Source organism: Dipteris shenzhenensis, chromosome 12 (assembly GCF_047967505.1).
Source record: "Dipteris shenzhenensis isolate YYH24624 ecotype China chromosome 12, Dip_SZ_1.0, whole genome shotgun sequence".
NCBI classification, from domain to species: domain Eukaryota; kingdom Viridiplantae; phylum Streptophyta; class Polypodiopsida; order Gleicheniales; family Dipteridaceae; genus Dipteris; species Dipteris shenzhenensis.
The window spans coordinates 43,188,975-43,210,752 of record NC_141607.1 but is presented as its reverse complement, the minus strand read 5'-3'; the positions used below and the strand labels follow the sequence as shown (position 1 = coordinate 43,210,752).

Sequence of the window (21,778 nt, the reverse complement as noted above, 5' to 3'; positions counted from 1 at the left end):
TGAATAGTCTACAATCAAGTTCCATATCTCCAAATGAAGAATAACATAGGATGTGGCCTCTCTAACTCATAGAGAAGGCAGGCAAAAACTCATGTGTGTTCACGTGCACGTGTGTGTGGGCGTGTAAGCGTGAGAGAGAGAGAGAGAGAGAGAGAGAGAGAGCTTATTAACATCTTGGAAAGACCAAAGGGTTTATGAGATTGAAGGAAAACCAAAGCTAACAAGTGGGGCCCATCCACTCCTAAGGCTAATGTATGAGACAAGAAACTAATAGAGACACCATGTTGCGCTCTATGGTAGTACAGAAACACTTGTCCATCTTTGAGCCAGAAAACACACGGAAGAAAAGAAACAAGAGAGAGAACCCCGTCACTGGATCATCCAATCAACTAGCCTTCTAAGTGATGGAAAATATGTATGCTATCTAGGATAACAACTTTGCTAGTCAAGTAAGGATAAAAGAGAGGATCTCGACCAACAGTCGCTTTAAATATGGTGAGGGCCAACGCTGTAGAATTGCATCTTTGATGCACAAACATCATTGATAAATGGTCTAGCAACTCCCCAAACAGTGTATAGACATTGCCATTAAGGGATAGAGATGCCATCCACGCATCTTCTATTACACAAGACATCTAAATGCAAAGGGCTCCTGTCTCGATCTCCTGCATATCGCATAGCGTGTGCCATGTACTCAATACTAGCATCCCAATACTAGCTAATCAGAGCATACACGAATTGCCAAATCAAGATCATCAATGCATATGGGAGATGGGTTCGAGTATAGCTAGGGGGATCAATAAACCATCCTCTAAGATTTCCACACAGAGGTCTATGTCAAAGCTATGTTTTACCAATAGCTCATGGGGTGCTAGCCACGTCCTATACGCCTAGAGCTATAGGATACCCTCTCTAATGACTTAATTCACTTCCTAATAGGTGAGCAAAGTGGATGGGCTCTACCAAAATAGTTGGCAACCCATCCGTTTGGAGTCCAAGGCTTGCAAATCATAAGTGTGTCCCAATGTACCAAATCCTCTGATCCCTCTGTGCCTCCACAAAGCCTACCTTGACCTCATGTAATTGTACTCACCCGAACTCTATAAAGATATGTGACCGCCTGCACAGAAAGGTAGCCCCAAACTCTACTAGTACAATATGATGTGGGATCAATAGATTGCTACACATGACCCGTGCAAGTGAAAGTTTAGTCTCTCAACACAGTACCAAACTCTCTAACATAGACCTGCCCCACATATGGGCTAACCATGAATCCCAATTGGATGAACAAGAGAGTCAAATCGTATGGCATGGAGATGGAGAGCAAAAGATGAATTGGAGAAAATCAAGGGAATCTGGCATGACATGGGTATAGAAGGGGGATAAGACTTGGGGGAGGGGGGAGAATCCACTACGTGAAGTAGAGGGATAAAGACAAAATACTGCAGAGGGGTCATAGAAGAGACCCTAGGGCCAGCCTCCACAAGAAGGGGGTACTCAAGTAGTGCCATCGCAATATGTAGTCATGCTATCAGCATGGTTATTGTTTGCAAGTTGTTCTCGTGTTCGTTGATCTGATCATACCTTTTCCGATCTACTTGTCCTTGTCCTTGGATCTATCGTTTCCTCCTTTTCACTCTTCTCACTCCATATCTTGAGCCATGTGGGAGATGTCATTACATCCAATCAGAAGGGTAAGATAGAGGGGAGAAAATCCACCTATCCGATGGTTTAATATCTCAACTTTTCATTTCTCAAACCACTCACGTCTTGAGGACCAAGAGAAACAACACCAAGGGAAACTATGTCTCCTCCTTTTCCCTCATCTCTCTCCATATCTAGAGCCGGGTGGGAGATGTCATTACATCCAGTAAGAAGGGTAAGATAGAGGGGAGAAAAGCCACCTATCCGACGCTTTATTATCACAACTTTTCATTTCTCAAACTACTCGCATCTTGAGGACCAAGAGAAACAACACCAAAGGACTACAGCTGACGAGTACTAAACAATTGGTGGAGACTCCTATGAGGATCGGTGTAGATGTGAGGGACACATGTGGAAAGGCCGTGGGGAATTTAGAGCCAACAAAAGGCTAGCAAGAGTGATGGAAGTTGTGAGGGAGGAGGCGCGGAGAGCTGACGAAAGAGAAAAGGACAAGATGGGTTCCCTTATTTTAAAAAGGAAAGGGGGGAGGGGGGGGGGGGGGGGGGAGGGGGGAGAAAGAGAGAGTCTTGTGTCCACAATATATTCTTTACAATAATATATTCTTGTTGAATCAAACTTGTTGCGATTCAACACTCTTAATCATAGTTATAGCTATCGAGGACCCCGTTAAACTAGCTACAAATTGGATTCAGATTTACATTATCTTTTCTTGGCAAGGGCTCACAAGGGGGAATATACATCTCAAGAGCATTGCAAACCCAACAGGACACACTGAAATTGGCCTCTCAAAACACTAGCAAAGGGACCTTGGACAGCCTGACTAAACAAACAAGGAGTGAATACAACCTATGATGCAACGGAAAAGGAAAACTGTAAACGTACCAGCAAAACCCCTCCCAGAAGGCTCAAGAGTCTTACCACCAGTATGACCACACCAAAAAAACCCAGGCAAAGCTAAGATTGGGAAAACAATTACAAGATCTGCTCATAGAAAGAACACAACTTATAATGCAAAACGTAACCTACCAACCAACACCCACAAACCTCCATTGCTTTTACCTTGCAAGTGACTCCATAGGCAACTAAAGAACAATGGGAAACTCAAAAAAAGGAAAAATCATGGATCGGGTAACCAAACCATCCTGCGAAACAGCAATGAAGAGAAGGCATTGCATGGAAGCTTAAGCATGAGCAGAAAGCTATGATGGCAAGCTGTCCATACAGAATTGAATGAAGCCAGATTGCCAATCACACCTCTTGAAGCAGATGGAAGCCTTACAACAAAGTGACAGGGAGCCTGGCAGTTTCAAGACCGACACACTGTAGCTGCAAACAGGAGGTCCACAAACTGGCACCAGTCGAAGTCAAAAACCAACGCTAACGCACAAACCCGCCCACATGGTGCTGATGAATACATATACCCAGCTTCCAAAGAGCTGTTGAAGAGATTTTAACCACCACAATACACGAACGTGCCAGCAACAGCAGACACCTGCAGTTGTACAAACCTCGGGCAACCCTCAGTAAATACAACATCGGAACCAACCATAGAAAACAATAGTTATGCCACGGAGCAGGTGCACAACACCCAAGTGCTCCTGGGCGATCCAGGGAGGACCAATTCCCGGAGTGTTCGGAGCAGGTGCACTGCACCCAAGTTCTCCAATGAAAGTTGTTTCATTCTTACAAACCAACATACACCATAACAGTAAGCCTTACAAGCCAGCACTGTCCAGGGACATCAAGAGATATAGAAAGGTTCAACAAACAAACAAGGGCAAGAAGGGCAGTCAATCAGCAGTTCGACACCTTGCAGCAGGGTAGCGATTAGGTTGTAAGTAGCAGAGCTGATATGTCAAAGATATGTTCAGAAGTTTGGATTATCTTAAAATACAGGCATATTTCAGTAAGACAGAGTATTTTAAAAAAGTTATAACTGTCATAACTGCTTCTTGTCAACCATGATGTACTCGATCCAGAGTGCAAAATGCATCAAATAGGCTTATGGCTTGAAAACAGAAATTGTAACACATCCTTGAAGAATATTCTGAAAGCCAAACTCCATCAAATTACCAATTCACAAGAAGTCTATTCCACAACTCCGTGTGTTCAGGATGCAATGAATTCCTGATGGCATTTGTATCCTGCCCAGATATTAGTGAATCATAGTCACTTCATATAAGGAAACTCGCATTCTATTCTGTTTTCCTCATTCAATTATAAATTATGCAATGATTTCCAAAGCCTGCAGATTTTGCAGTCAGGAGGTGAGAATAAATCAACTAGGTTAAACATAGACACCTGGATGCATCTAGTACTTACTAGTGCAAGGAAAAACCAGCTCGAAACAGCCATACATTACACTATTTGGAAGAACCCCCTGTTCCACACAATGAACTCCATAAATTTATACCATCCCATCAGTGCTAGCATTGACCTTGCTTCAGCAAGGAATAGGACAGGCACCTTTGTAATTTGAATATTAAATCAACGATGTCATTGATAAGGAGAGATGATGCAAAGAATCGGTGGCCTTTTTTGCAGCTGGCAGTGAGCAGGGGCAGGGGAAATCGAGCAACACATCTGCCAGCAGATCCATACTGAAGCTTGCTTTATTTAGAAGCCCATATCCAACATTACCTTGAGAAATTGCCCTTAAAGATGCATCCAATGATGTGCTGAAGCCTTTGACCATGACTTCCTGCCTTCCACTATCTTCATCAGATGGAACTAGCTTTATTGAAAAAATCTGTTGTTGTAGCTTCTGCCGCCTGAAAGAAACAAAGAAAACATTCTGTATCCAGTAGCACACAACAGTTCCGTTGCAATTAAGGATTCTTCAGTATCTACATGCAGCTCTCTAGTCAGCCATCATCTCTTGCTGCTTCTTCCCTTCGTATCCGCTCTTCTTCTTCTTTATTGAATATAGCATTCAATTGTCGTTCAAGCTGAGCCACAAAACTTACAGATTAGATCATGAGACAAACTGGAACATAAATAAACAAATGAGGAAAGCAATACTGTCCATTATACCTGGACATTTCTCAACTTGACAGCTTGCAACTCATCAACTAATGTTGTAACTCTGCAGAACAAATCACATTTGCTGACATAAGATGCTTTCCTGCATTCTTTGGGGGGGGGGGGAAATATCTTTCCTGCCAGTTGAGAAAACCCTCTGCAGCCCAAACTTTTCCTCTGAATCTTGTCTTTCCATGCATGTATGCTTGCCAGGGATTGAAATTAAAAGGGTAAACCTCTGGTAAAATGGGACCTCAGGATTTACAAGAGAAATTATGTATGCATGCAACATGTATGCTGATTCACAACTTTTTGTTTATGTGATACAGAGGTACTTTCCCTGCACCTACAACTTATTACCTGCATTGTAATTCTGCAACTTGTGTCAGAAGCTCCCTTTCTCTGTCCATTGAAAACTCTCCCTGACACACATTCCAGAAATAATATTTCATTAAACAAACTACTCTATTCTTACACAATGAACTTACTGTAATTTCACATATGACAGAAAGACACACTCATTATTTTCACTACCAAATGATATCGAAGGAAAGAATGATAGGCTGAATAAAGATGCTAAGATGTATAAAAATCGTAGAAGCTTTATTTTGAACAAAAAGACATCAAACAGCTCAAGGAAGCACTTAAACAGAACAAAGTTTAGTCAAAAGTACAGCTCCATTCATGAAGGTCCTTGTAACAAGAACCCTACAACAAATCAAACACTGCAACATACGAGCATAGAACAATACTGACTTTTTTGCAGACACTACAAAACGAGAACCTAATGGACAAGAGAATGCACACTATATTCACTGTGGTAATTCTGCTTTATTCTAACAGATTGTGATGTTCAAAATGTAAAGATCTCTTGCGCTCACACAACTATGAATGTTAGATACTGTACAAATGGATTTCATGAAGCACGTAAATGGACATGACATAGCCAGGGCCCAGGCTTTCATTGAGAGCAACCCAAACAACACAGACATTATCAAGTCAATTCTTCCTCTCATCGCAAATGTTTTGTGTATGAACAACTGGCAGACACACTACAGATCTCCATAACAAATTCTAAGATGGTGCATAGATCCCCATGGTATTTCCTGGCCAGGATTGTGCATAAATTGCATGATGGTGAAGTCACACGAGACCATGTGTCATTGTTTGTTCGCATAGGATCATCGTCGAGGCTCCTAGTGTATGATTGCATCAACTACTTATCAGTACAACTAAAACAGTCCTTCAAAATTTTGTTATGTGATGGTGACATCTGAGCACACTGATGAACATTGGCACATATATGTATGTCAATGTCAACGCATTGATGAAACACAACCTGCAACCAGTCTCCAAAACCTCCCAAGCTTTGGAGAAACAATAACAGTTGCCATAGCCTGAGCTTTAGCAGTCTGAGTATGAAATGCAAAGAATAAAAGAAATGGGTTGGCAATGATGGAATTGCAAGGGGGCACCCTGGTCTTAGCTAGGATGAGGTAATACACGCCTACCCGTGAGAATTCAATGCAACAAATGAAACAAATGGGTTGGCAATGATGGAATTGTGAGGGGGCGCCTCAGGCTTAGCTAGGATGAAATAATAAGAGCCTACCCACAATTGGAATAAGCCCATAGGTAAAAATAGGGCAAAATACTGCCCCTAGCCTGACACAAGAACTTACTACAAGAGGTCATTCCCTAGCAGTAAATGTGACGCCCCAGCAGAAAAAACTGTGGGCTGCTGGCCAGTGTTTTTTGGTCTACCTTGGCAACATCGTGGGTTCGAAAGCTTGAGTGGGCTTTTTCTTTGCCCTCGGCCTATTGGCCAGTGCTAAGAAGCTGTGCCATCTGTATTTCTGCTAAGTTCTTACCTGAGGGCTGAGAGCGTTACAGATAAGTGCTCAGTAGCTCCATGATGCTCCAAAAAGGAGGCGAGGGGGGCACAATGGGAGGCGGAAGAGGAAACTGATGAGCCAAAATTCAAGCACCTTATACTTTGGGGGAGGGTAGGGAGGCGGGAGGGGGGGGGGACTGTGGGTTGGTGATGGGAGGCGGAAGAGGAAACTAATAAGCCAAAATTGAAGCACCTTATAGATGTCAGAGTCCAAAAATACAAATGCCTTGGAAACTGATACACCAAAATTCAAGCGCCTTGTATTTATAGATGCTCCAAAAATACAACTGCATTGGAAACTTCAAACTTAAGACAATACAAGGAAAATAAATACAAGTCCATTCAATAATTGTCACAATTCATGTAGAACAACACCATGGACAAGAAAGTTGGCGGTCAAGTGGGTTGGCGATGGGAGGCGGAAGAGGAAACTGATAAGCCAAAACTCAAGCACCTTACACTCATAGATGTCATAGTCCAAAAAATACAAATGCCTTGGAAACTGATACACGAAGATTCAAGCACCTTGTATTTATAGATGTCAGAGTCCAAAAATACAACTGCATTATAAGGAAAAAGATACAAGACCATTAAATAATTGTCACAATTCATGTAGAACAACACCGTGGACAAGAAGGTTGGCGTTCAAGTAACTGACCATAGAATCCACCACGCTTATGTTTGTACTCCGGGAAACATTTCTGGAACCAGGACCACTAAGTCGATGAGCTACAAAGCAGCAAACACATATACATATAATGGAGTCACAGTGTTTTGAGTGTTTTATTCCTTAACAACATCCGAAAATTCATCAATCAGGCCATTTTACAAGGAGATTATCAATGTGCTCACAAACTAATAAAAGGCAAGCTTAAACAATGGATCCAGAGCTGTGATGAAAATTTCATTGAGATAGATGAAAACCCAAACAAGAAAACAGAATACAAAAAGAACTGACTGGAAAAGTCAATCTACATTTTACCCTAAATGCCCAGTATACAAATAACCAAGTATTGACAGAACTTAGCATCCAGCTATGCAAAATTAATAACCTGTCAAACATGTCCACCAGGGGCATTAACAGGAAAAAAACAGACTTCCCAATGCACCAAATAATTTAAAAAGTGTTTAAGAAGATCTAATGCAGCAGATGTTCTAAACAGCTTACAAGAAACGCAGCTTTGGCCGTCACGTAATCACCTCCTAGGAAAGAAAGCGTGTACAAGTATCAAGAATAGCTAACAAATATAAGACCCACAGCAAATTCTCTTAAAAAAGTGATGCCATTTCCCTGAACTACGCATACCTTTGGTTTAAGATGTCTTAATGATGTAGAGAAGATTCTCACTATATAGTCTCCAACGAAAATGAAGTGGTTAAATGAACACGAGAAGAACAGACTTCTACGTGCACATAAATGATGATTTTAAGCTCATTTAGTTATTACCAAATGTTTACAAAATGATAGACTTGAAAGTTGAAATGGATTCATTTGCAAGCATGCAAGACCACTTTAGGCAGCTGCAAGAGTACATCCGTCACCCATGTATGCTAATTTCAGGTATATGTAAAGTGGGGCACATCCTTGCCTAAAGTGAGTACAAGTACTCGTGAGCACTGCCCTGAGAGGGACGAGTTGATTTGGGAAGACGGGGGGAGGGGGGGGGAGGGGGGGGAGAGAGAGAGAGAGGATCTCAGAGGAGGGCTTCATTGACCCACTAGGATACACACGGATCCATCTCCCCCACTCCATTAGGATCTCGACTGGGCAGTTTTGGGTCTCATCACACCGCCTCCGTATAGAGAGTGGTCGAGCAAAGGGCCTACCTAGAGAGGGCTGCATTGGTACCCTGTGTGACTCCTGGGAGATAGAGTCAGAGGGGTATATTACAAGATCAGAGGTCGCTACCACTATCTTTTTGGAGACGGCTTAAAACCGTACTGGCTGTGAGAGACAGCTATGGCTTCACTTCAAAAACGGAATTGAACTCTCCAAAGCTCTCCCTCACTCCCTCTCTCTGAACATACATTAGGGCCCAGGACAAATTGTCGGGCTGGACCCCCCCGAAGGTCTTTATTCATTCAGAAAAATCTGTTACAGAAGTTCAGCATAGAGCTGTCTCGTAAGTCTCCTTCCAAAACGTGAAAAGAAATCCTTTTTTTACAAGAGCTTCAAGCCCCATTCAAATTGGCAACATGCCACTTGTCTAAAATCTAGACTAAATCTTATTACAAGCCACTTAGGGCCATTCTGGAGTCTTCAAAGCTCTCGGTCACACGAACCGCTTCCTAGGTGCTTGTCAGGCTCCCATTTCGCTTAGGAAAAATAATCCTTCCTAGTACCTGCAACAATTAATTAAAGCGCACCACCATGGTACCCATTAATTGTTAGCGCTTTGCATGCAAATAACACACTGTGGACTAATCCTAGTCACGGTGGGCGTCCCCACTGAACACGTGTGCACATCTAAACAAATATATATATATACAAATAAATATATATATTTTCTCTGGTTGACCGGGGTCAACTCTCTTGATTATAATTAAAGAGCTTTGACCAAGGGTCAAGGCGCCTTAATTATAGCCAAGTCTCTCCAACCGAGGTTGGCACATCTTGGTTAACCGGGGTTAACCCCTCTTGGCGCATGCCAAGTCTTGTTGACCGAAGTCAACATTCTCTGACCGCAGTCAGGTTTACTTGACTGGAGTCAAGTATCTTTGACCGTAGTCAATCCTTTGACCATTAAAATAACTCTTTGACCGTAATTAACACATATAAAACTCTTTAATTATGATCAAATAAATGGTCAACTGTACTTTGACTTAGGATATTTACATTGTGGTGACATCCCCTCGGCTTCTATTCAGTTGACCTCAACTGAAAAGCTTCCTTGTAAACATCCAAAAGCTGTGGATGATCGGATAACATGTCTTCGTCCATCCACTTGGCATCTAATGCCGTATAATTCTTGAATTTTACAAGATACCTGTAAAATTCCTTACCCTGAGGGCCTTTACGTACAGTATGGTACACAATTTGCTCTGGCTGAAGGACTTCCTCCAGCTCATCCACTTCTGGTGGATCCTCTGATACTGGTTCTGTAGGCTCTGGTCCTTGAAATTTCTTTAGAAGACTCACATGAAATGCATTGTGAATCCTCCAATGCTCTGGCAATGCTAATCTGTATGCAACCTCATTTATTCTTTCTGTAACCCTGAAAGGGCCATAGTATCTAGGAGATAACTTTGCATACACTTTCTGTTTGCCTTTAAACTTGCGGAGCCTAGCTTTTTCAAACCTTAAAAGTACCCAGTCCCCTTCCTTGAGATCCAACTGTCTCCTATGTTTATCTGCAGCTCTTTTATGTTTCTCTTGAGACCTTTCAATTGCTGTCCGGACTTGGCTGTAAGCTGTCTGGAGGTCCCTCACAAACTAATCAGCTGCAAATATTTCATCTTTAGTCCTTAATATAGGTGGCAAAATCACCTTCCCATATATGACTTCAAAAGGGGCTTTCCCTGTAGAGCTATGTACTGTATTATTGTAAGCAAACTCTACTAACGGTAGGTACTTTTCCCAGTCTGAACTTTGGTCACCCACGTAGCATTTCAGCATATCCAAAATGGTAGAATTTGCTACTTCACTTTGACCATCTGTCTGGGGATGGAAAGAAGAAGAAAAATTCAGATTCGTCCCCATGTTATCAAATAAAGCTCTCCAGAATAGACTGGTCATTCTGGGATCTCGATCACTAACAATGGACTTAGGCATACCATGATGTTTAAAGATCTGTGCCATAAACAGCTTAGCCATATGATCTGCCTTTATGGTTTTGCGAACCGGAAGGAAATGAGCTTGCTTGCTGAATCTGTCTATGATAGTCCAAATCCCGTCATTCCCTGACTTTGATCTTGGCAAATCAAAAATAAAGTCCATTGTAATATTTTCCCATGGTGCCTGAGGCACGGGAAGAGGCATAAGTAGGCCAGGTGCCTTCTGTCTATCATACTTCATTTTCTGACACGTAAGGCATTCAGTAACAAACTGATGTATATGTTTGCGCATTCCTGGCCAAAAGAAATACCTCTCTAGTGCTAGAGTTGTTGCTGTAATTCCTCTATGTCCAGCGTAGGGAGGTGCATGGCATTCCCCCAAAATCTTTTTCCTCATCTCCTGGGTAATGCATAGGCAATCATCTTTCATTAAATACCCATCTTTCAGGGAATAGTGACTGGTGGATTGCCCTTCTTGCATCTGTTGTAAAATTTCACCAAAATCAGAATCATGAGCATATTGTTCCCTCATGCCTTCCAGGTCCTGGTGATAAGCAATAGTTACATTATTGACCTGGGGTCTTCGGGACAAGGCATCTGCCACTCTGTTCCGAATTCCTGGAGTATGGACAATCTGAAAATGATACATTGACAGCATGTTTGCCCATTTCATATGCTTCTCTGAAAGCTTGGTCTGAGTCAAAAAGTATTTCAGACTTTGGTGATCTGTTTTGACAGTAAAATCTGCACCCAAAAGATAGTGTTTCCATGTATGGATGGCATGAATTACAGCCAATAACTCTTTCTCATAGATTCCTAAATATCTTTCCGCATCCCGAAGTCGTCTGCTTTCATAGGCTACTACATGACCATTCTGATGCAATGCAGCCCCAACACATTCTCCACAAGCATCACAATCAACATCAAAAGACTGATAAAGATCCGGGACTACCAGAATAGGCTCCGTAGTCAACTTTTCCTTGAGTGTATTGAATGCTTTCTTCTGTGATAATCCCCAGGTGAAGGCTGCATTTTTCTTAGTAAGGTCATGTAATGGAGCTGCGATATCAGCAAAATGTCTGATAAATCTTCTGTAGTAAGAACACAAGCCTAAAAAGCTTCGAACTTCATGCACAGTTTTCAGCTCTGGCCATTCCTGAATGGCACGGATCTTTGCTGGATCCATTTGTATCCCATTCTTGGATATTATATGCCCCAGATAATGGATTTCTTCCAAGAAGAACTCACTTTTCTTGCTGTTTGCATAGAGCTGATGATTTCTCAGCTCTTGAAACACTATAGCAAGATGTTCTCTGTGGTCTTCCTCTGTCTTAGAAAAAACTAAGATATCGTCAAAGAAAGTACCCGTAAAATGCATGTACTTCCGGAAGATGCGATCCATCATTCTATTGAATGTGGCTGGAGCATTTGTCAACCCAAAAGGCATCACTAAGTATTCATACAACCCGAATGTTGTGCGGAATGCTGTCTTATGCACATCCTGAGGTTGTATCCTCACTTGGTGGTGGCCACTCTTTAAGTCTATCCTGCTGAAAACTGAAGCTCCATTTAACTGATCCAAGACATCATCAATACGCGGAATAGGGAATCTATTCTTGATGGTCATTTTGTTCAGTGCGCGATAATCGACGCACATACGGAATGAACCATCTTTCTTCTGTACTAACAGTACAGGGGAACAAAAAGGAGACGAGCTGGGCTGAATCAAGCCTTTGGACAGCAAGTCCTATACCTGAGCCATAATCTCCTCTCTCTGAGTCGCACTGACTCTATAAGGGGGTCTGTTTGGTGGCTCACTACCAGGCATTAACTCTATCTGATGATCTTCTGGTCTCTCTGGGGGTAACTCCCCTGGCAAAACATCAGAAAAGCAATCTTTAAAGTTTACCAAAAACTGAAACTTATCTTTGTCTGCATCATTCATTTCAGCATGCATATCAGTCTCTTTTTCTTTTACAAAAACCATGTACGCAGAAATTGCAGACTTTATTGCTTTACCGCATGAAACATCAGATACAATGGGGATAGTGTCCCCTTTATTCCTGGCAATTACACGCTGATTTTTTCCCCTATGCACAAATTCCAGCACTCTTTCAGGAAGAGTCAACTTCACTGCCTTGCGGTGAAACCAAGGCATCCCCAAAACTACATCATAATGTTTCAGTGGAGAAATGAAGAAGTCTTCCTGATCCACATAACTCTGAACATGTAGACGGAGCTTCCCTATCAAGGGAGTAACTGGCACAGGATTCCCACAAAACATTTGATCGGCATCCAAAGCCCTGCCTAACTCTTCCGTCTTAATTCCCAGCCTCAGGGCTAGATCCTCTGATATGAAATTAGCCCCTGGATCAAATAAAATTAGCGCTTGCTGGTCTCTAACTTTGCCCCATGATAGCAGCAATTCTCGTTCTTCTGGGTTCAAAGCATGACCCAGTATATCAGGAATACCCCCCGCCATTGGCTTTTGCGGTCCTCGTGCCTTCTCTGCCTCTTTTCCCTTCGATGATGAAGGCTTTTCTGGGCACTGGGCAGCCACATGCCCCTCTTTACCGCACCTGAAGCATTTCCCATCTCTACGGAATTCCGCTATCTGTTCAGGGGTAAATATAGATTTGCCCTTATAGGTCTTTGAGAACTGAGTACCCCTCGGCTTCTGAGGCTGAAACCCTTTCTTTTCAGCCTTGGGGAACTCTTTCTTTTCTGATTTTGTAAAATCAGATTTCTTTTTATCAGCACGTCCTGCATGCAAGGATGGCACTGTAGATGGATCTTGTAGCGGCACAAGACTCGCTACTGAGGCTGAATGCATAAGATCTTGAATATTCTTTGCCCCCAAAGCATTCACTACTGCCTGAATTCTTGGAGTGAGACCTGCTCTGTACTTTCTCATCTGGGTACCTTTGGAGATCTTTTTGAACGGTGCAACCTGCAAATAAGCATCCCAGAACTTTTGGTTGTACCCATCCACTGTATCTCCTGCATCCATGTGCAAGCTGTCCCAATCTTGAAGAACATGGTCTCTAAACTGTTTAGGCATGAACTGCTGGTAGAAGGCTTTCTTGAAGCCCTTCCACTTTCTTGGGGCTGACCCATCTGTGGTCAGTGCACTCCACCATGCACTAGCCGTTGCTGTTAAGTGTAGGCTGACCATTCTTAATTTGGAGGATTCTGAAAATTTCTCTGTACCGAATGCAGCATCAAACTGTCTGATAAACTGCAATGCTTTGTCTGTATGACCATACTGTCCATTGTAGGTCATAAATTTGACAGATTTTCCTCCCTCTTTAAATTCCCTGGTCGCTTTGGAAGACTTTCTCTTCCCAGACTTCTCGTGTTTCCTTCTTTTCCTGGATGGTTTATCTGATAAGGAAGAAGAAGACACAGAAGTCGAACTCGAGGTAGACGGTGATGGACTAGGAGATCGGTGACGATGCCTCGATCTCTTTTTACTATGGGACCGTCTCCTATGAGATCTATGAGATCTCTCTCTCTCAGACTGTACACGAGAGTGTGCCTCTGGCATTGGCACATCATATACTGGATTAGGCATAGCTTCTGCTGGAAACAAATGCTGAGCCCTCGGATCCCTTTTTAGATTTTCCAGCTCTTGTATACGAATGCGTACCATTTGTTCAAATTCTTGTTGAGTTTGCGGCACATTCCTCTGTCGTGGATGTACATCCCTATCTTGTGAATCCCACTGGATAGGTGATTGATCCATATTCTGAGATCTACAGATTTCTCACACAGTGCGGGTAACTGATGCACACTACCTTTGCTTTTCCAACAGAAAAGGTACCTCAACAAGAGGTGTTTTGCATTTACAATCTATGCCAGTACTGGCTGTCAGTTCAAGGCATGTACCCACACAATTGTCAAAGCATCAACAACTATATTGCCCTTTTCTGGCTGCTGCAGATGGCTTCAAAAGGCATCTGTTTTTCCCCTCTTTTTACTGCTCAAAGGCATGCATACTCCTTTTTCTGCAAATCTCTGTTTTCTCTGCTTTTCTCTGGTTTTCTGCTACTTTTCTGACAGTAAAAGTCTGACAGGCAGGAGAAAATTGATAGCCAAAACTGTCTCTGCAACTGTCTTTTTTTTTTTTTTTTTTTTTGAAAGAACAGTAACCAGATGGAGTAACTGCTAGTTACTCTAACCAGACTAACTGGTTCTGGTCTGGTTAGTCTGTGACTGGATAGTTACTGTCTGGTCAAACTGACCAGACTGGTTCTGCTCTGGTCTGGTTTGGTTGGGCCAACTAACTGGACATCTGATCAAAGTCCAGCTAACCAGACTTACACTAACCACAGTTTTACCACCTGTCTGCCACGTGTCAGTGCTATGTCAGCATCTGAGCTGATTGCCACCTGTACTGCCACGTCAGCAATCCACACGTGTCTGCCACATCATCTGCCACGTGTCAGATTACACACGTGTGCCACATCAGCACCTTGCAAGACCTCTGCCACGTGTCCAATGCCACGTCAACAGGAGCCTAAGATTGAACCTTGGCTGAGAAACTATGCACAGGCGAATCGTTTAAAGCATCGCGCCTCAAAATCCATCGCGCATCGAGGGCTTTTGCGTCTCTGCGTGAAAGTTCGTCAGCCAGCCTTTTGGAGACCATCCGTCGCGAGATGTTCTGCATACTCTTATTCTCCAAAAGAACTTTGGAGTGGTGAAGCTTATTGCGTCATGACTTACGCTAACATGGAGACATCTCGTCGCGTGAAGGAAAAAAAAAAACCCGACTTATATCTGTCGCGCCTTGGTTGGCCTCTTCAAAAGCTCCATGGGCATCTGTTGGCAGGTCCTGCGTGGCTTTCAAGCCCCAAAGTTACAGTCGTTCGGTTACTGCAATATTTACACTCCGCTAGTATCATTCGTGAGACAGCGGATAATGAAGCTCGGCGCCATATCCAGCAACGTCGTCAAACGGGCCAAGTGTTTCAGCGTAAAATTACTACGCTAACCTTCATAGCTTTAGATCGTCACCCCCTTCAAAAAGAAGACGAGCCAAGCTCTGATACCAATAAAACCGTACTGGCTGTGAGAGACAGCTATGGCTTCACTTCAAAAACGGAATTGAACTCTCCAAAGCTCTCCCTCACTCCCTCTCTCTGAACATACATTAGGGCCCAGGACAAATTGTCGGGCTGGACCCCCCCGAAGGTCTTTATTCATTCAGAAAAATCTGTTACAGAAGTTCAGCATAGAGCTGTCTCGTAAGTCTCCTTCCAAAACGTGAAAAGAAATCCTTTTTTTACAAGAGCTTCAAGCCCCATTCAAATTGGCAACATGCCACTTGTCTAAAATCTAGACTAAATCTTATTACAAGCCACTTAGGGCCATTCTGGAGTCTTCAAAGCTCTCGGTCACACGAACCGCTTCCTAGGTGCTTGTCAGGCTCCCATTTCGCTTAGGAAAAATAATCCTTCCTAGTACCTGCAACAATTAATTAAAGCGCACCACCATGGTACCCATTAATTGTTAGCGCTTTGCATGCAAATAACACACTGTGGACTAATCCTAGTCACGGTGGGCGTCCCCACTGAACACGTGTGCACATCTAAACAAATATATATATATACAAATAAATATATATATTTTCTCTGGTTGACCGGGGTCAACTCTCTTGATTATAATTAAAGAGCTTTGACCAAGGGTCAAGGCGCCTTAATTATAGCCAAGTCTCTCCAACCGAGGTTGGCACATCTTGGTTAACCGGGGTTAACCCCTCTTGGCGCATGCCAATTCTTGTTGACCGAAGTCAACATTCTCTGACCGCAGTCAGGTTTACTTGACTGGAGTCAAGTATCTTTGACCGTAGTCAATCCTTTGACCATTAAAATAACTCTTTGACCGTAATTAACACATATAAAACTCTTTAATTATGATCAAATAAATGGTCAACTGTACTTTGACTTAGGATATTTACATTGTGGTGACACGGCTTCGGCTCCCTACCCAGTTTCCAGTCTTACCTAGACCAGAGGTGTTTGGATGAGACCGTAGGACACAGGGAGCATTTTCTTAGAGCATGTACGGGAGATCACGACACACATCTAGACTCCTCCCAGAACATGATCAAAGTTTTTTCAGGCAAACAGTACAGTCCAGCCAGACTCATTGAGAAGGCAGTCATGGGGGCCCAAGCCAGAGACAGATATACGTCAGACCTGTCAGTGCACTGAGGCACAGATCACGCTTGGGGACCTTGTTTCCATGTTTAATAGACCCAATGAAAGATACTCGATGGACTAGAAGAGGCCTATGTGTTATCAGAGGCTGGAAGATCCCTTGGAGGGATGTGTTTGAGGCAAGAAGCCCCCAAGGCAAGAACAAGCTTGGTTGAAGAATAGTTGACAAGGAACATAAACACGTTCGATTTTTGAAGAGGGGTTTTTTGTGAAAGAGGAACCTTGACCCGGAACTAAAATGCCATGTCATATGACACATCATCATATCACATGGATCAACTACAGTCGTCACTTGGAGTGGATAGGAAGAGCCACAGAAGTAGATAGGAAGATCCACGTTGTTAAATCTGGATCAGCATTCTACAATGTTTCGAGGATGTTTGGAGCAACGTTTCCCAGTATCTAGCTGTTCCACAACTCTAGTTCCTCATACAAGCCACCATGGCTGGTGCAAGGTCTCGCTAGGGCGCTTGTTGAGCAATTATATCATCACTAGATGTATGTACAATGTACCATCATCCATGTATAAATATGAACACTAGAATTTGTAAAGTGATTGTATTATGTTTCTTATACTCTCAAGAAAATTTCAGTAGTATATCTTCAGATTCCTAGGTATTTCTAATTTTTGGTAGCTAAGCTCCTAGAAAAGAATGCCCAAAAGGAGTTTGAGCCATTTCTATTTAAAAACCGTTTGTGGTACACTGATTGTAAGACTTGTTCTTCTTGTCTCCGTCGTACATCTTCATCCAGAATTTTGAACCATGCTCCAAGCTTCCCAAATGTGCTTGGACTATGTGTCAACGCCCTTACCAATGGACAGCCACTGATCCGGTATCAAATGTGATCTTGGTTAGAAACCCTCAGAGAGAGAATCCAGTTCTAGAGAGACAAAATCCTCATTGAGTTGTGATGTTGACCAATCCTCAAGAGGTGCAGGCAACATAATCTGCGGCATGGTATTGTTCTTTGTTGTTTGTTTGAGAACGGTGTGCATTTGCATCCTTCTCCTCTCATACTTTGACCAATGCTAGTTCTGCAGTATCCTTGTTATACCAACTATGGTAGCCTGACTTCATATATGAGCCCCTTGCCAATTTATATATGCCTCGCTGATGTCATGAGGCTTTTGACTCTAACTTCCCACAACATTTATGAAACAAATACTGGGTGTAAGATACATCTCAGAGATGGAGAACCAGGCTACTGTAGCCTCTGATGTTGATGAAACATATTTAGGATTTGCATCAGTTGCCCGCTCTGCCTATCTACTCTATCTAGAGACCCTCGCATCGTGGAGCGAGAGAGAGGAGGGGGAAGAGGGGATAGAAGAAAGAAGAAAGGGGGAAGGGGGCACACACACACACAGAGAAAGAGAGAGAGAGAGATTATTAAAGAGCATTTCAGACTAGCCTTCTCTTCTGGAAGGACCCTTAGAAAGGAGTGAATACCAAAAAGCACCAACCTACCAAACTTCATTCAACTACTGCTACTAAAAACATTGTTCTCCAGCTGTCATGATATGTTTCATGTCTTCCATGAAATATATCATGACATGTGGGTCCAATGCTGAAAATGTTTTGCTTACCAGTATGCTGGTCGGAAGGATTGATGATGTTCATCAAGTTAACAATCAATTCCTGAAAAACGAGAGCACGTGATAAGATTACCTTAAAACGTCCTGAGTACAGGTAGTCATCTTATTTGAACCTTAAAACACTTAATATTGCACTTTGAAGTATCAATTTTATTCCTCTCATGAACTTTTTCTTGACAAGATATGCTATGAATTTACCTGCTGAGCCGTGGTCTGATTGAACAAATTTTGCAAGTGTGGTATAACAGTTGAAGCATTTATCCCAACAGTGGAAACCGAGGTAGTTGAAGAAGGCTGGGATGATGTCGAAGGAGGTGCCTGGAAAGAAAGACAAAAATGTAACTTACACAAATCCATCAAACAAAATTATCCATTGATTTTTTATTACTTTGGGGGGTCAATAAAGAGACTTTGCAAGTAAACCCATTCAATAAGTAGAGCAAATAAGATGCCCCTTCAAAAGAATTGAAAGTTCGAAAGCAAATGATAACACAAGCCTGTGTTGATAAAATAAAAAAATTTTAATTGTAACAATTGTATGAACGCCTTTCTTTGCATCCGGTATCAGTAGAACCCATGAAAAAAGAATAAGTACGAAGTTTTCCGCTTGATAAATTCATGCAACAAGCCTAGAGTCCAGCTAGCTGGGCCTTTGCCAAAGCCCTGCAATGTTGGTTTTCCCCGTGAGCACTAGCACGACGTGGGTCAAGACAACCCTTTGTAACATCCCATGCTTTTGAATTTTATGATGTAAGCTGTACAGATCCAATTACACACTCAGGGGAACTTAACAATTCCCTTGTTGAGCTTTACATCTCTGCTTCTCTCTCTCTTATTTACCAAGTAGTGTTAAAGCACTGTTAAGTGGTCTTGAAGCACTATCAAGTGGTCATGAAGCATTATTAAGTGGTTGGTTCCACAGTGTCAAGTACACAATATTTAGAAGAGAAGTTCGGAACGAGAATAGATGTGAGACAAACCACTCCTCAAAGAGGACATAGCTAACACCCTCCCTCCACGTGGCTAATATGACTACAAATGTAAGTAATAAAGAGACCCGTAGGAACAAGGTCCTCTGATCACCATGAAACCAGTTGCTTAGGCACGACTAACTAGAGAACATGCAGTCCAAGAGAGGTTCGAGAGGCAATCTTTCCAGCCTCACTTTCCACTAGGGATCCCAGCACTGCTTCTCTCACTTATGATGACACGCAAAAGATCAATTACTCTCCAACTGTCACGTAATCACACGAGCACCAAACTTTCAAAACATAAAAAGGCTCACAAAACGCCACACTAGGGACCAGAACCGAGCGGATGGTCTCCCCAAAAGGGAATTTATTACTCAAAGAAAGTCTTTTACACTCATGTGAGTGTGCAAGAATACACATAAGCCACAGTAGGCTGAATTCTGCCTTATATAGGCCAACTTACATCTAAAAAGCTCAGCGATGCTTAAAATTGCCAAATCTAGCTCTCTTTTACAACCTTGGCCTTTGGCCCCTTAAAATAACTTCTAGAGATTTTTATAAAGAAGTTTATTTACTTAAATTTAAAACCTGGCCCTAGGTCCCTTGGCCCCAAATCTTTCTTTTAAAAATTGGTCTAGGTTCCTTCGTACCACGTACCCAACCTCACCTTTAGCTTTGGATCTCACACATAACTCTAACATAGCCACCCGTTAACTAGTTAGCCACCAGCATTAAATATCATACTCTTTGGATAACCTTCTCTAAGTCAGGCATCCCCAAGACTCATCTTGTATGCTCAAGATACTAATGCATTGACAAACATTTAAAACAACACATACATAACTTTGGCCATTATTCTCGAATTTTCCTAAATTAGAGAAGTCTCTATATTAATCGTTGGTGGCCTCCCTGCAGCTCCTAATTTAGTAGCCCTCAAATGAAAAGGCTCTTGGAACAATTGTGACAATTGTGGACGATTTGTGGAGAAACTCTCATCCACATAGTTGGCATCAAGTGCCTAAGCTCAACAAGATATTTGGAGTAACCTTGACTGTATTTCTTTGTGAAATACGTTTTGTACAGTTGAAGGAATTCTTCAAGGTCCTCAACTTGTGGTTGTTCTCATGCTTTTGGCACTAAGGACACAATTGCTTAGTAAATACTGAGGATAGACAAATAAAGTTACCTACCTTGATAAAACTTCGAAGGGTGCTTTGCCAAGTATATGCTAACACATACAACTTTATCCAATGGAAGCTTTATTCTGAGCTCCCCTCGGCTTCTCAAACTTGAGGTCTCCCTAAAGATTATTACTTCCTTGGGTTCTGGAGCGTATGCTCACTTGCTAACAGAGTAGTGGTTAGGGTTTCTATTTCGTGTTTGGTGAACCCACCTAGCTGCTCAGCCCTCAAGTGCTCAACCATGACATTACTCTGAATCCATTCTTCTTTGGTCATAGGAATACCAACCTTGACATTCACATCTTGAACTTTGGCCCAAGTAAGACAAACTCCTCTCGTATCTAGTAATATTCCCAACCTTAGGTTTAGGCCAACCATGTGGCTTTCCTTGTCCTTCAACAAGCTCCTCTTGTGCAGGAGGCTTGTTAGGACACTAGGCCACCATACACCCTATTTTCCATATCAAAAGCATTAACCTTTTTTGTAGCATTCCCCCACCTATTAAAGATTTCCCCCTGCCCCCCAAAAGAAAGAGGTAGAAAGAGGTACATCTCCCTTGGGATACTTATTCCCAAGATCCTTATTTTGAGAATGGTATTAATGTTGAAATAGACCGATGTCCACTCTTTGTGACATTTGTCGCTTTAAATCATATGAACTGATTGATTTGGAATTAACTGTCAGATGAATCTGTCTTAATAGAACCAAGGATCGTATAAATTCAGACTGTGTATTCCTCAATATCCATGGAAGATATCCATATCCCTTTGTAATGGAAAAACTGCAAGTCCACAATCTTGACTCCATAATAGATAACATTAAAATTAGGATATCATAATTAAAATCCTCTAGAATTGAGATAATATGACTCGAAACATATAATTGTGTGATTATGGAGTAAAACCATGTATCTATCTATGCGAGTGTGTGGGGGAGTGTGTGTGTGTGTGTGTGTGTGTGTGTGTGTGTGTGTGTGTGTGTGTGTGCGCGCGCGTGCGCACGTGCATGTGTAGCCCCCCCCCCCCACTCCCCCGCCCCACCCCCCAACACACACACACACACACACAAACCTCTCATATAAATAACCAAAAAAAGTCTCTGTGTGTACATACACACACAAAGACACAAAAACCACTCTCATATATGTATATCCAATCCTTTGTGGTTTTTGTGTGTGTACACACGCACACACACACAAAAACCATTCTCATATATACATCCAATCCTTTGTAGATTAGGGTTAGTCACCTCCCCATCTGTAAGCCCCCAAAAGACAAGTGCATCAGGGGGTGGACCATAGAGAAAAATAAATAGATTTGGAGCTGCCACAAGGACAGCAAACAGGGGCAGCACAAGAGAGAGAGTCCCCGGAAATGGAGAGCCTTTGGAGGGCAGATCTAGCAGAAAGAAAGAAAGAAAGTTTATTAAAGTCTTAAGTCTTTGGAAGACCG

At 42.4% G+C, this 21,778-nt stretch overlaps 1 protein-coding gene across 1 annotated transcript in view; it reads right to left on the bottom strand.

The window, feature by feature from the left end:
* Nucleotides 1-3,738: 3,738 nt before the first annotated feature.
* LOC147896253 (uncharacterized) overlaps nt 3,739-21,778 on the bottom strand; it is a 90,877-nt gene continuing 72,837 nt past the window's right edge. Inside the window, exons 18-23 of the mRNA XM_087383101.1 lie at nt 18,374-18,493; nt 18,167-18,218; nt 7,239-7,309; nt 5,047-5,108; nt 4,699-4,750; nt 3,739-4,613 (exon numbers count right to left, since the gene is read on the bottom strand). Of these exons, the coding sequence (XP_087239227.1) occupies nt 4,530-4,613; nt 4,699-4,750; nt 5,047-5,108; nt 7,239-7,309; nt 18,167-18,218; nt 18,374-18,493 (441 nt within the window). The 3' untranslated portion in view covers nt 3,739-4,529. The remainder of the gene's footprint in view (nt 4,614-4,698; nt 4,751-5,046; nt 5,109-7,238; nt 7,310-18,166; nt 18,219-18,373; nt 18,494-21,778) is intronic.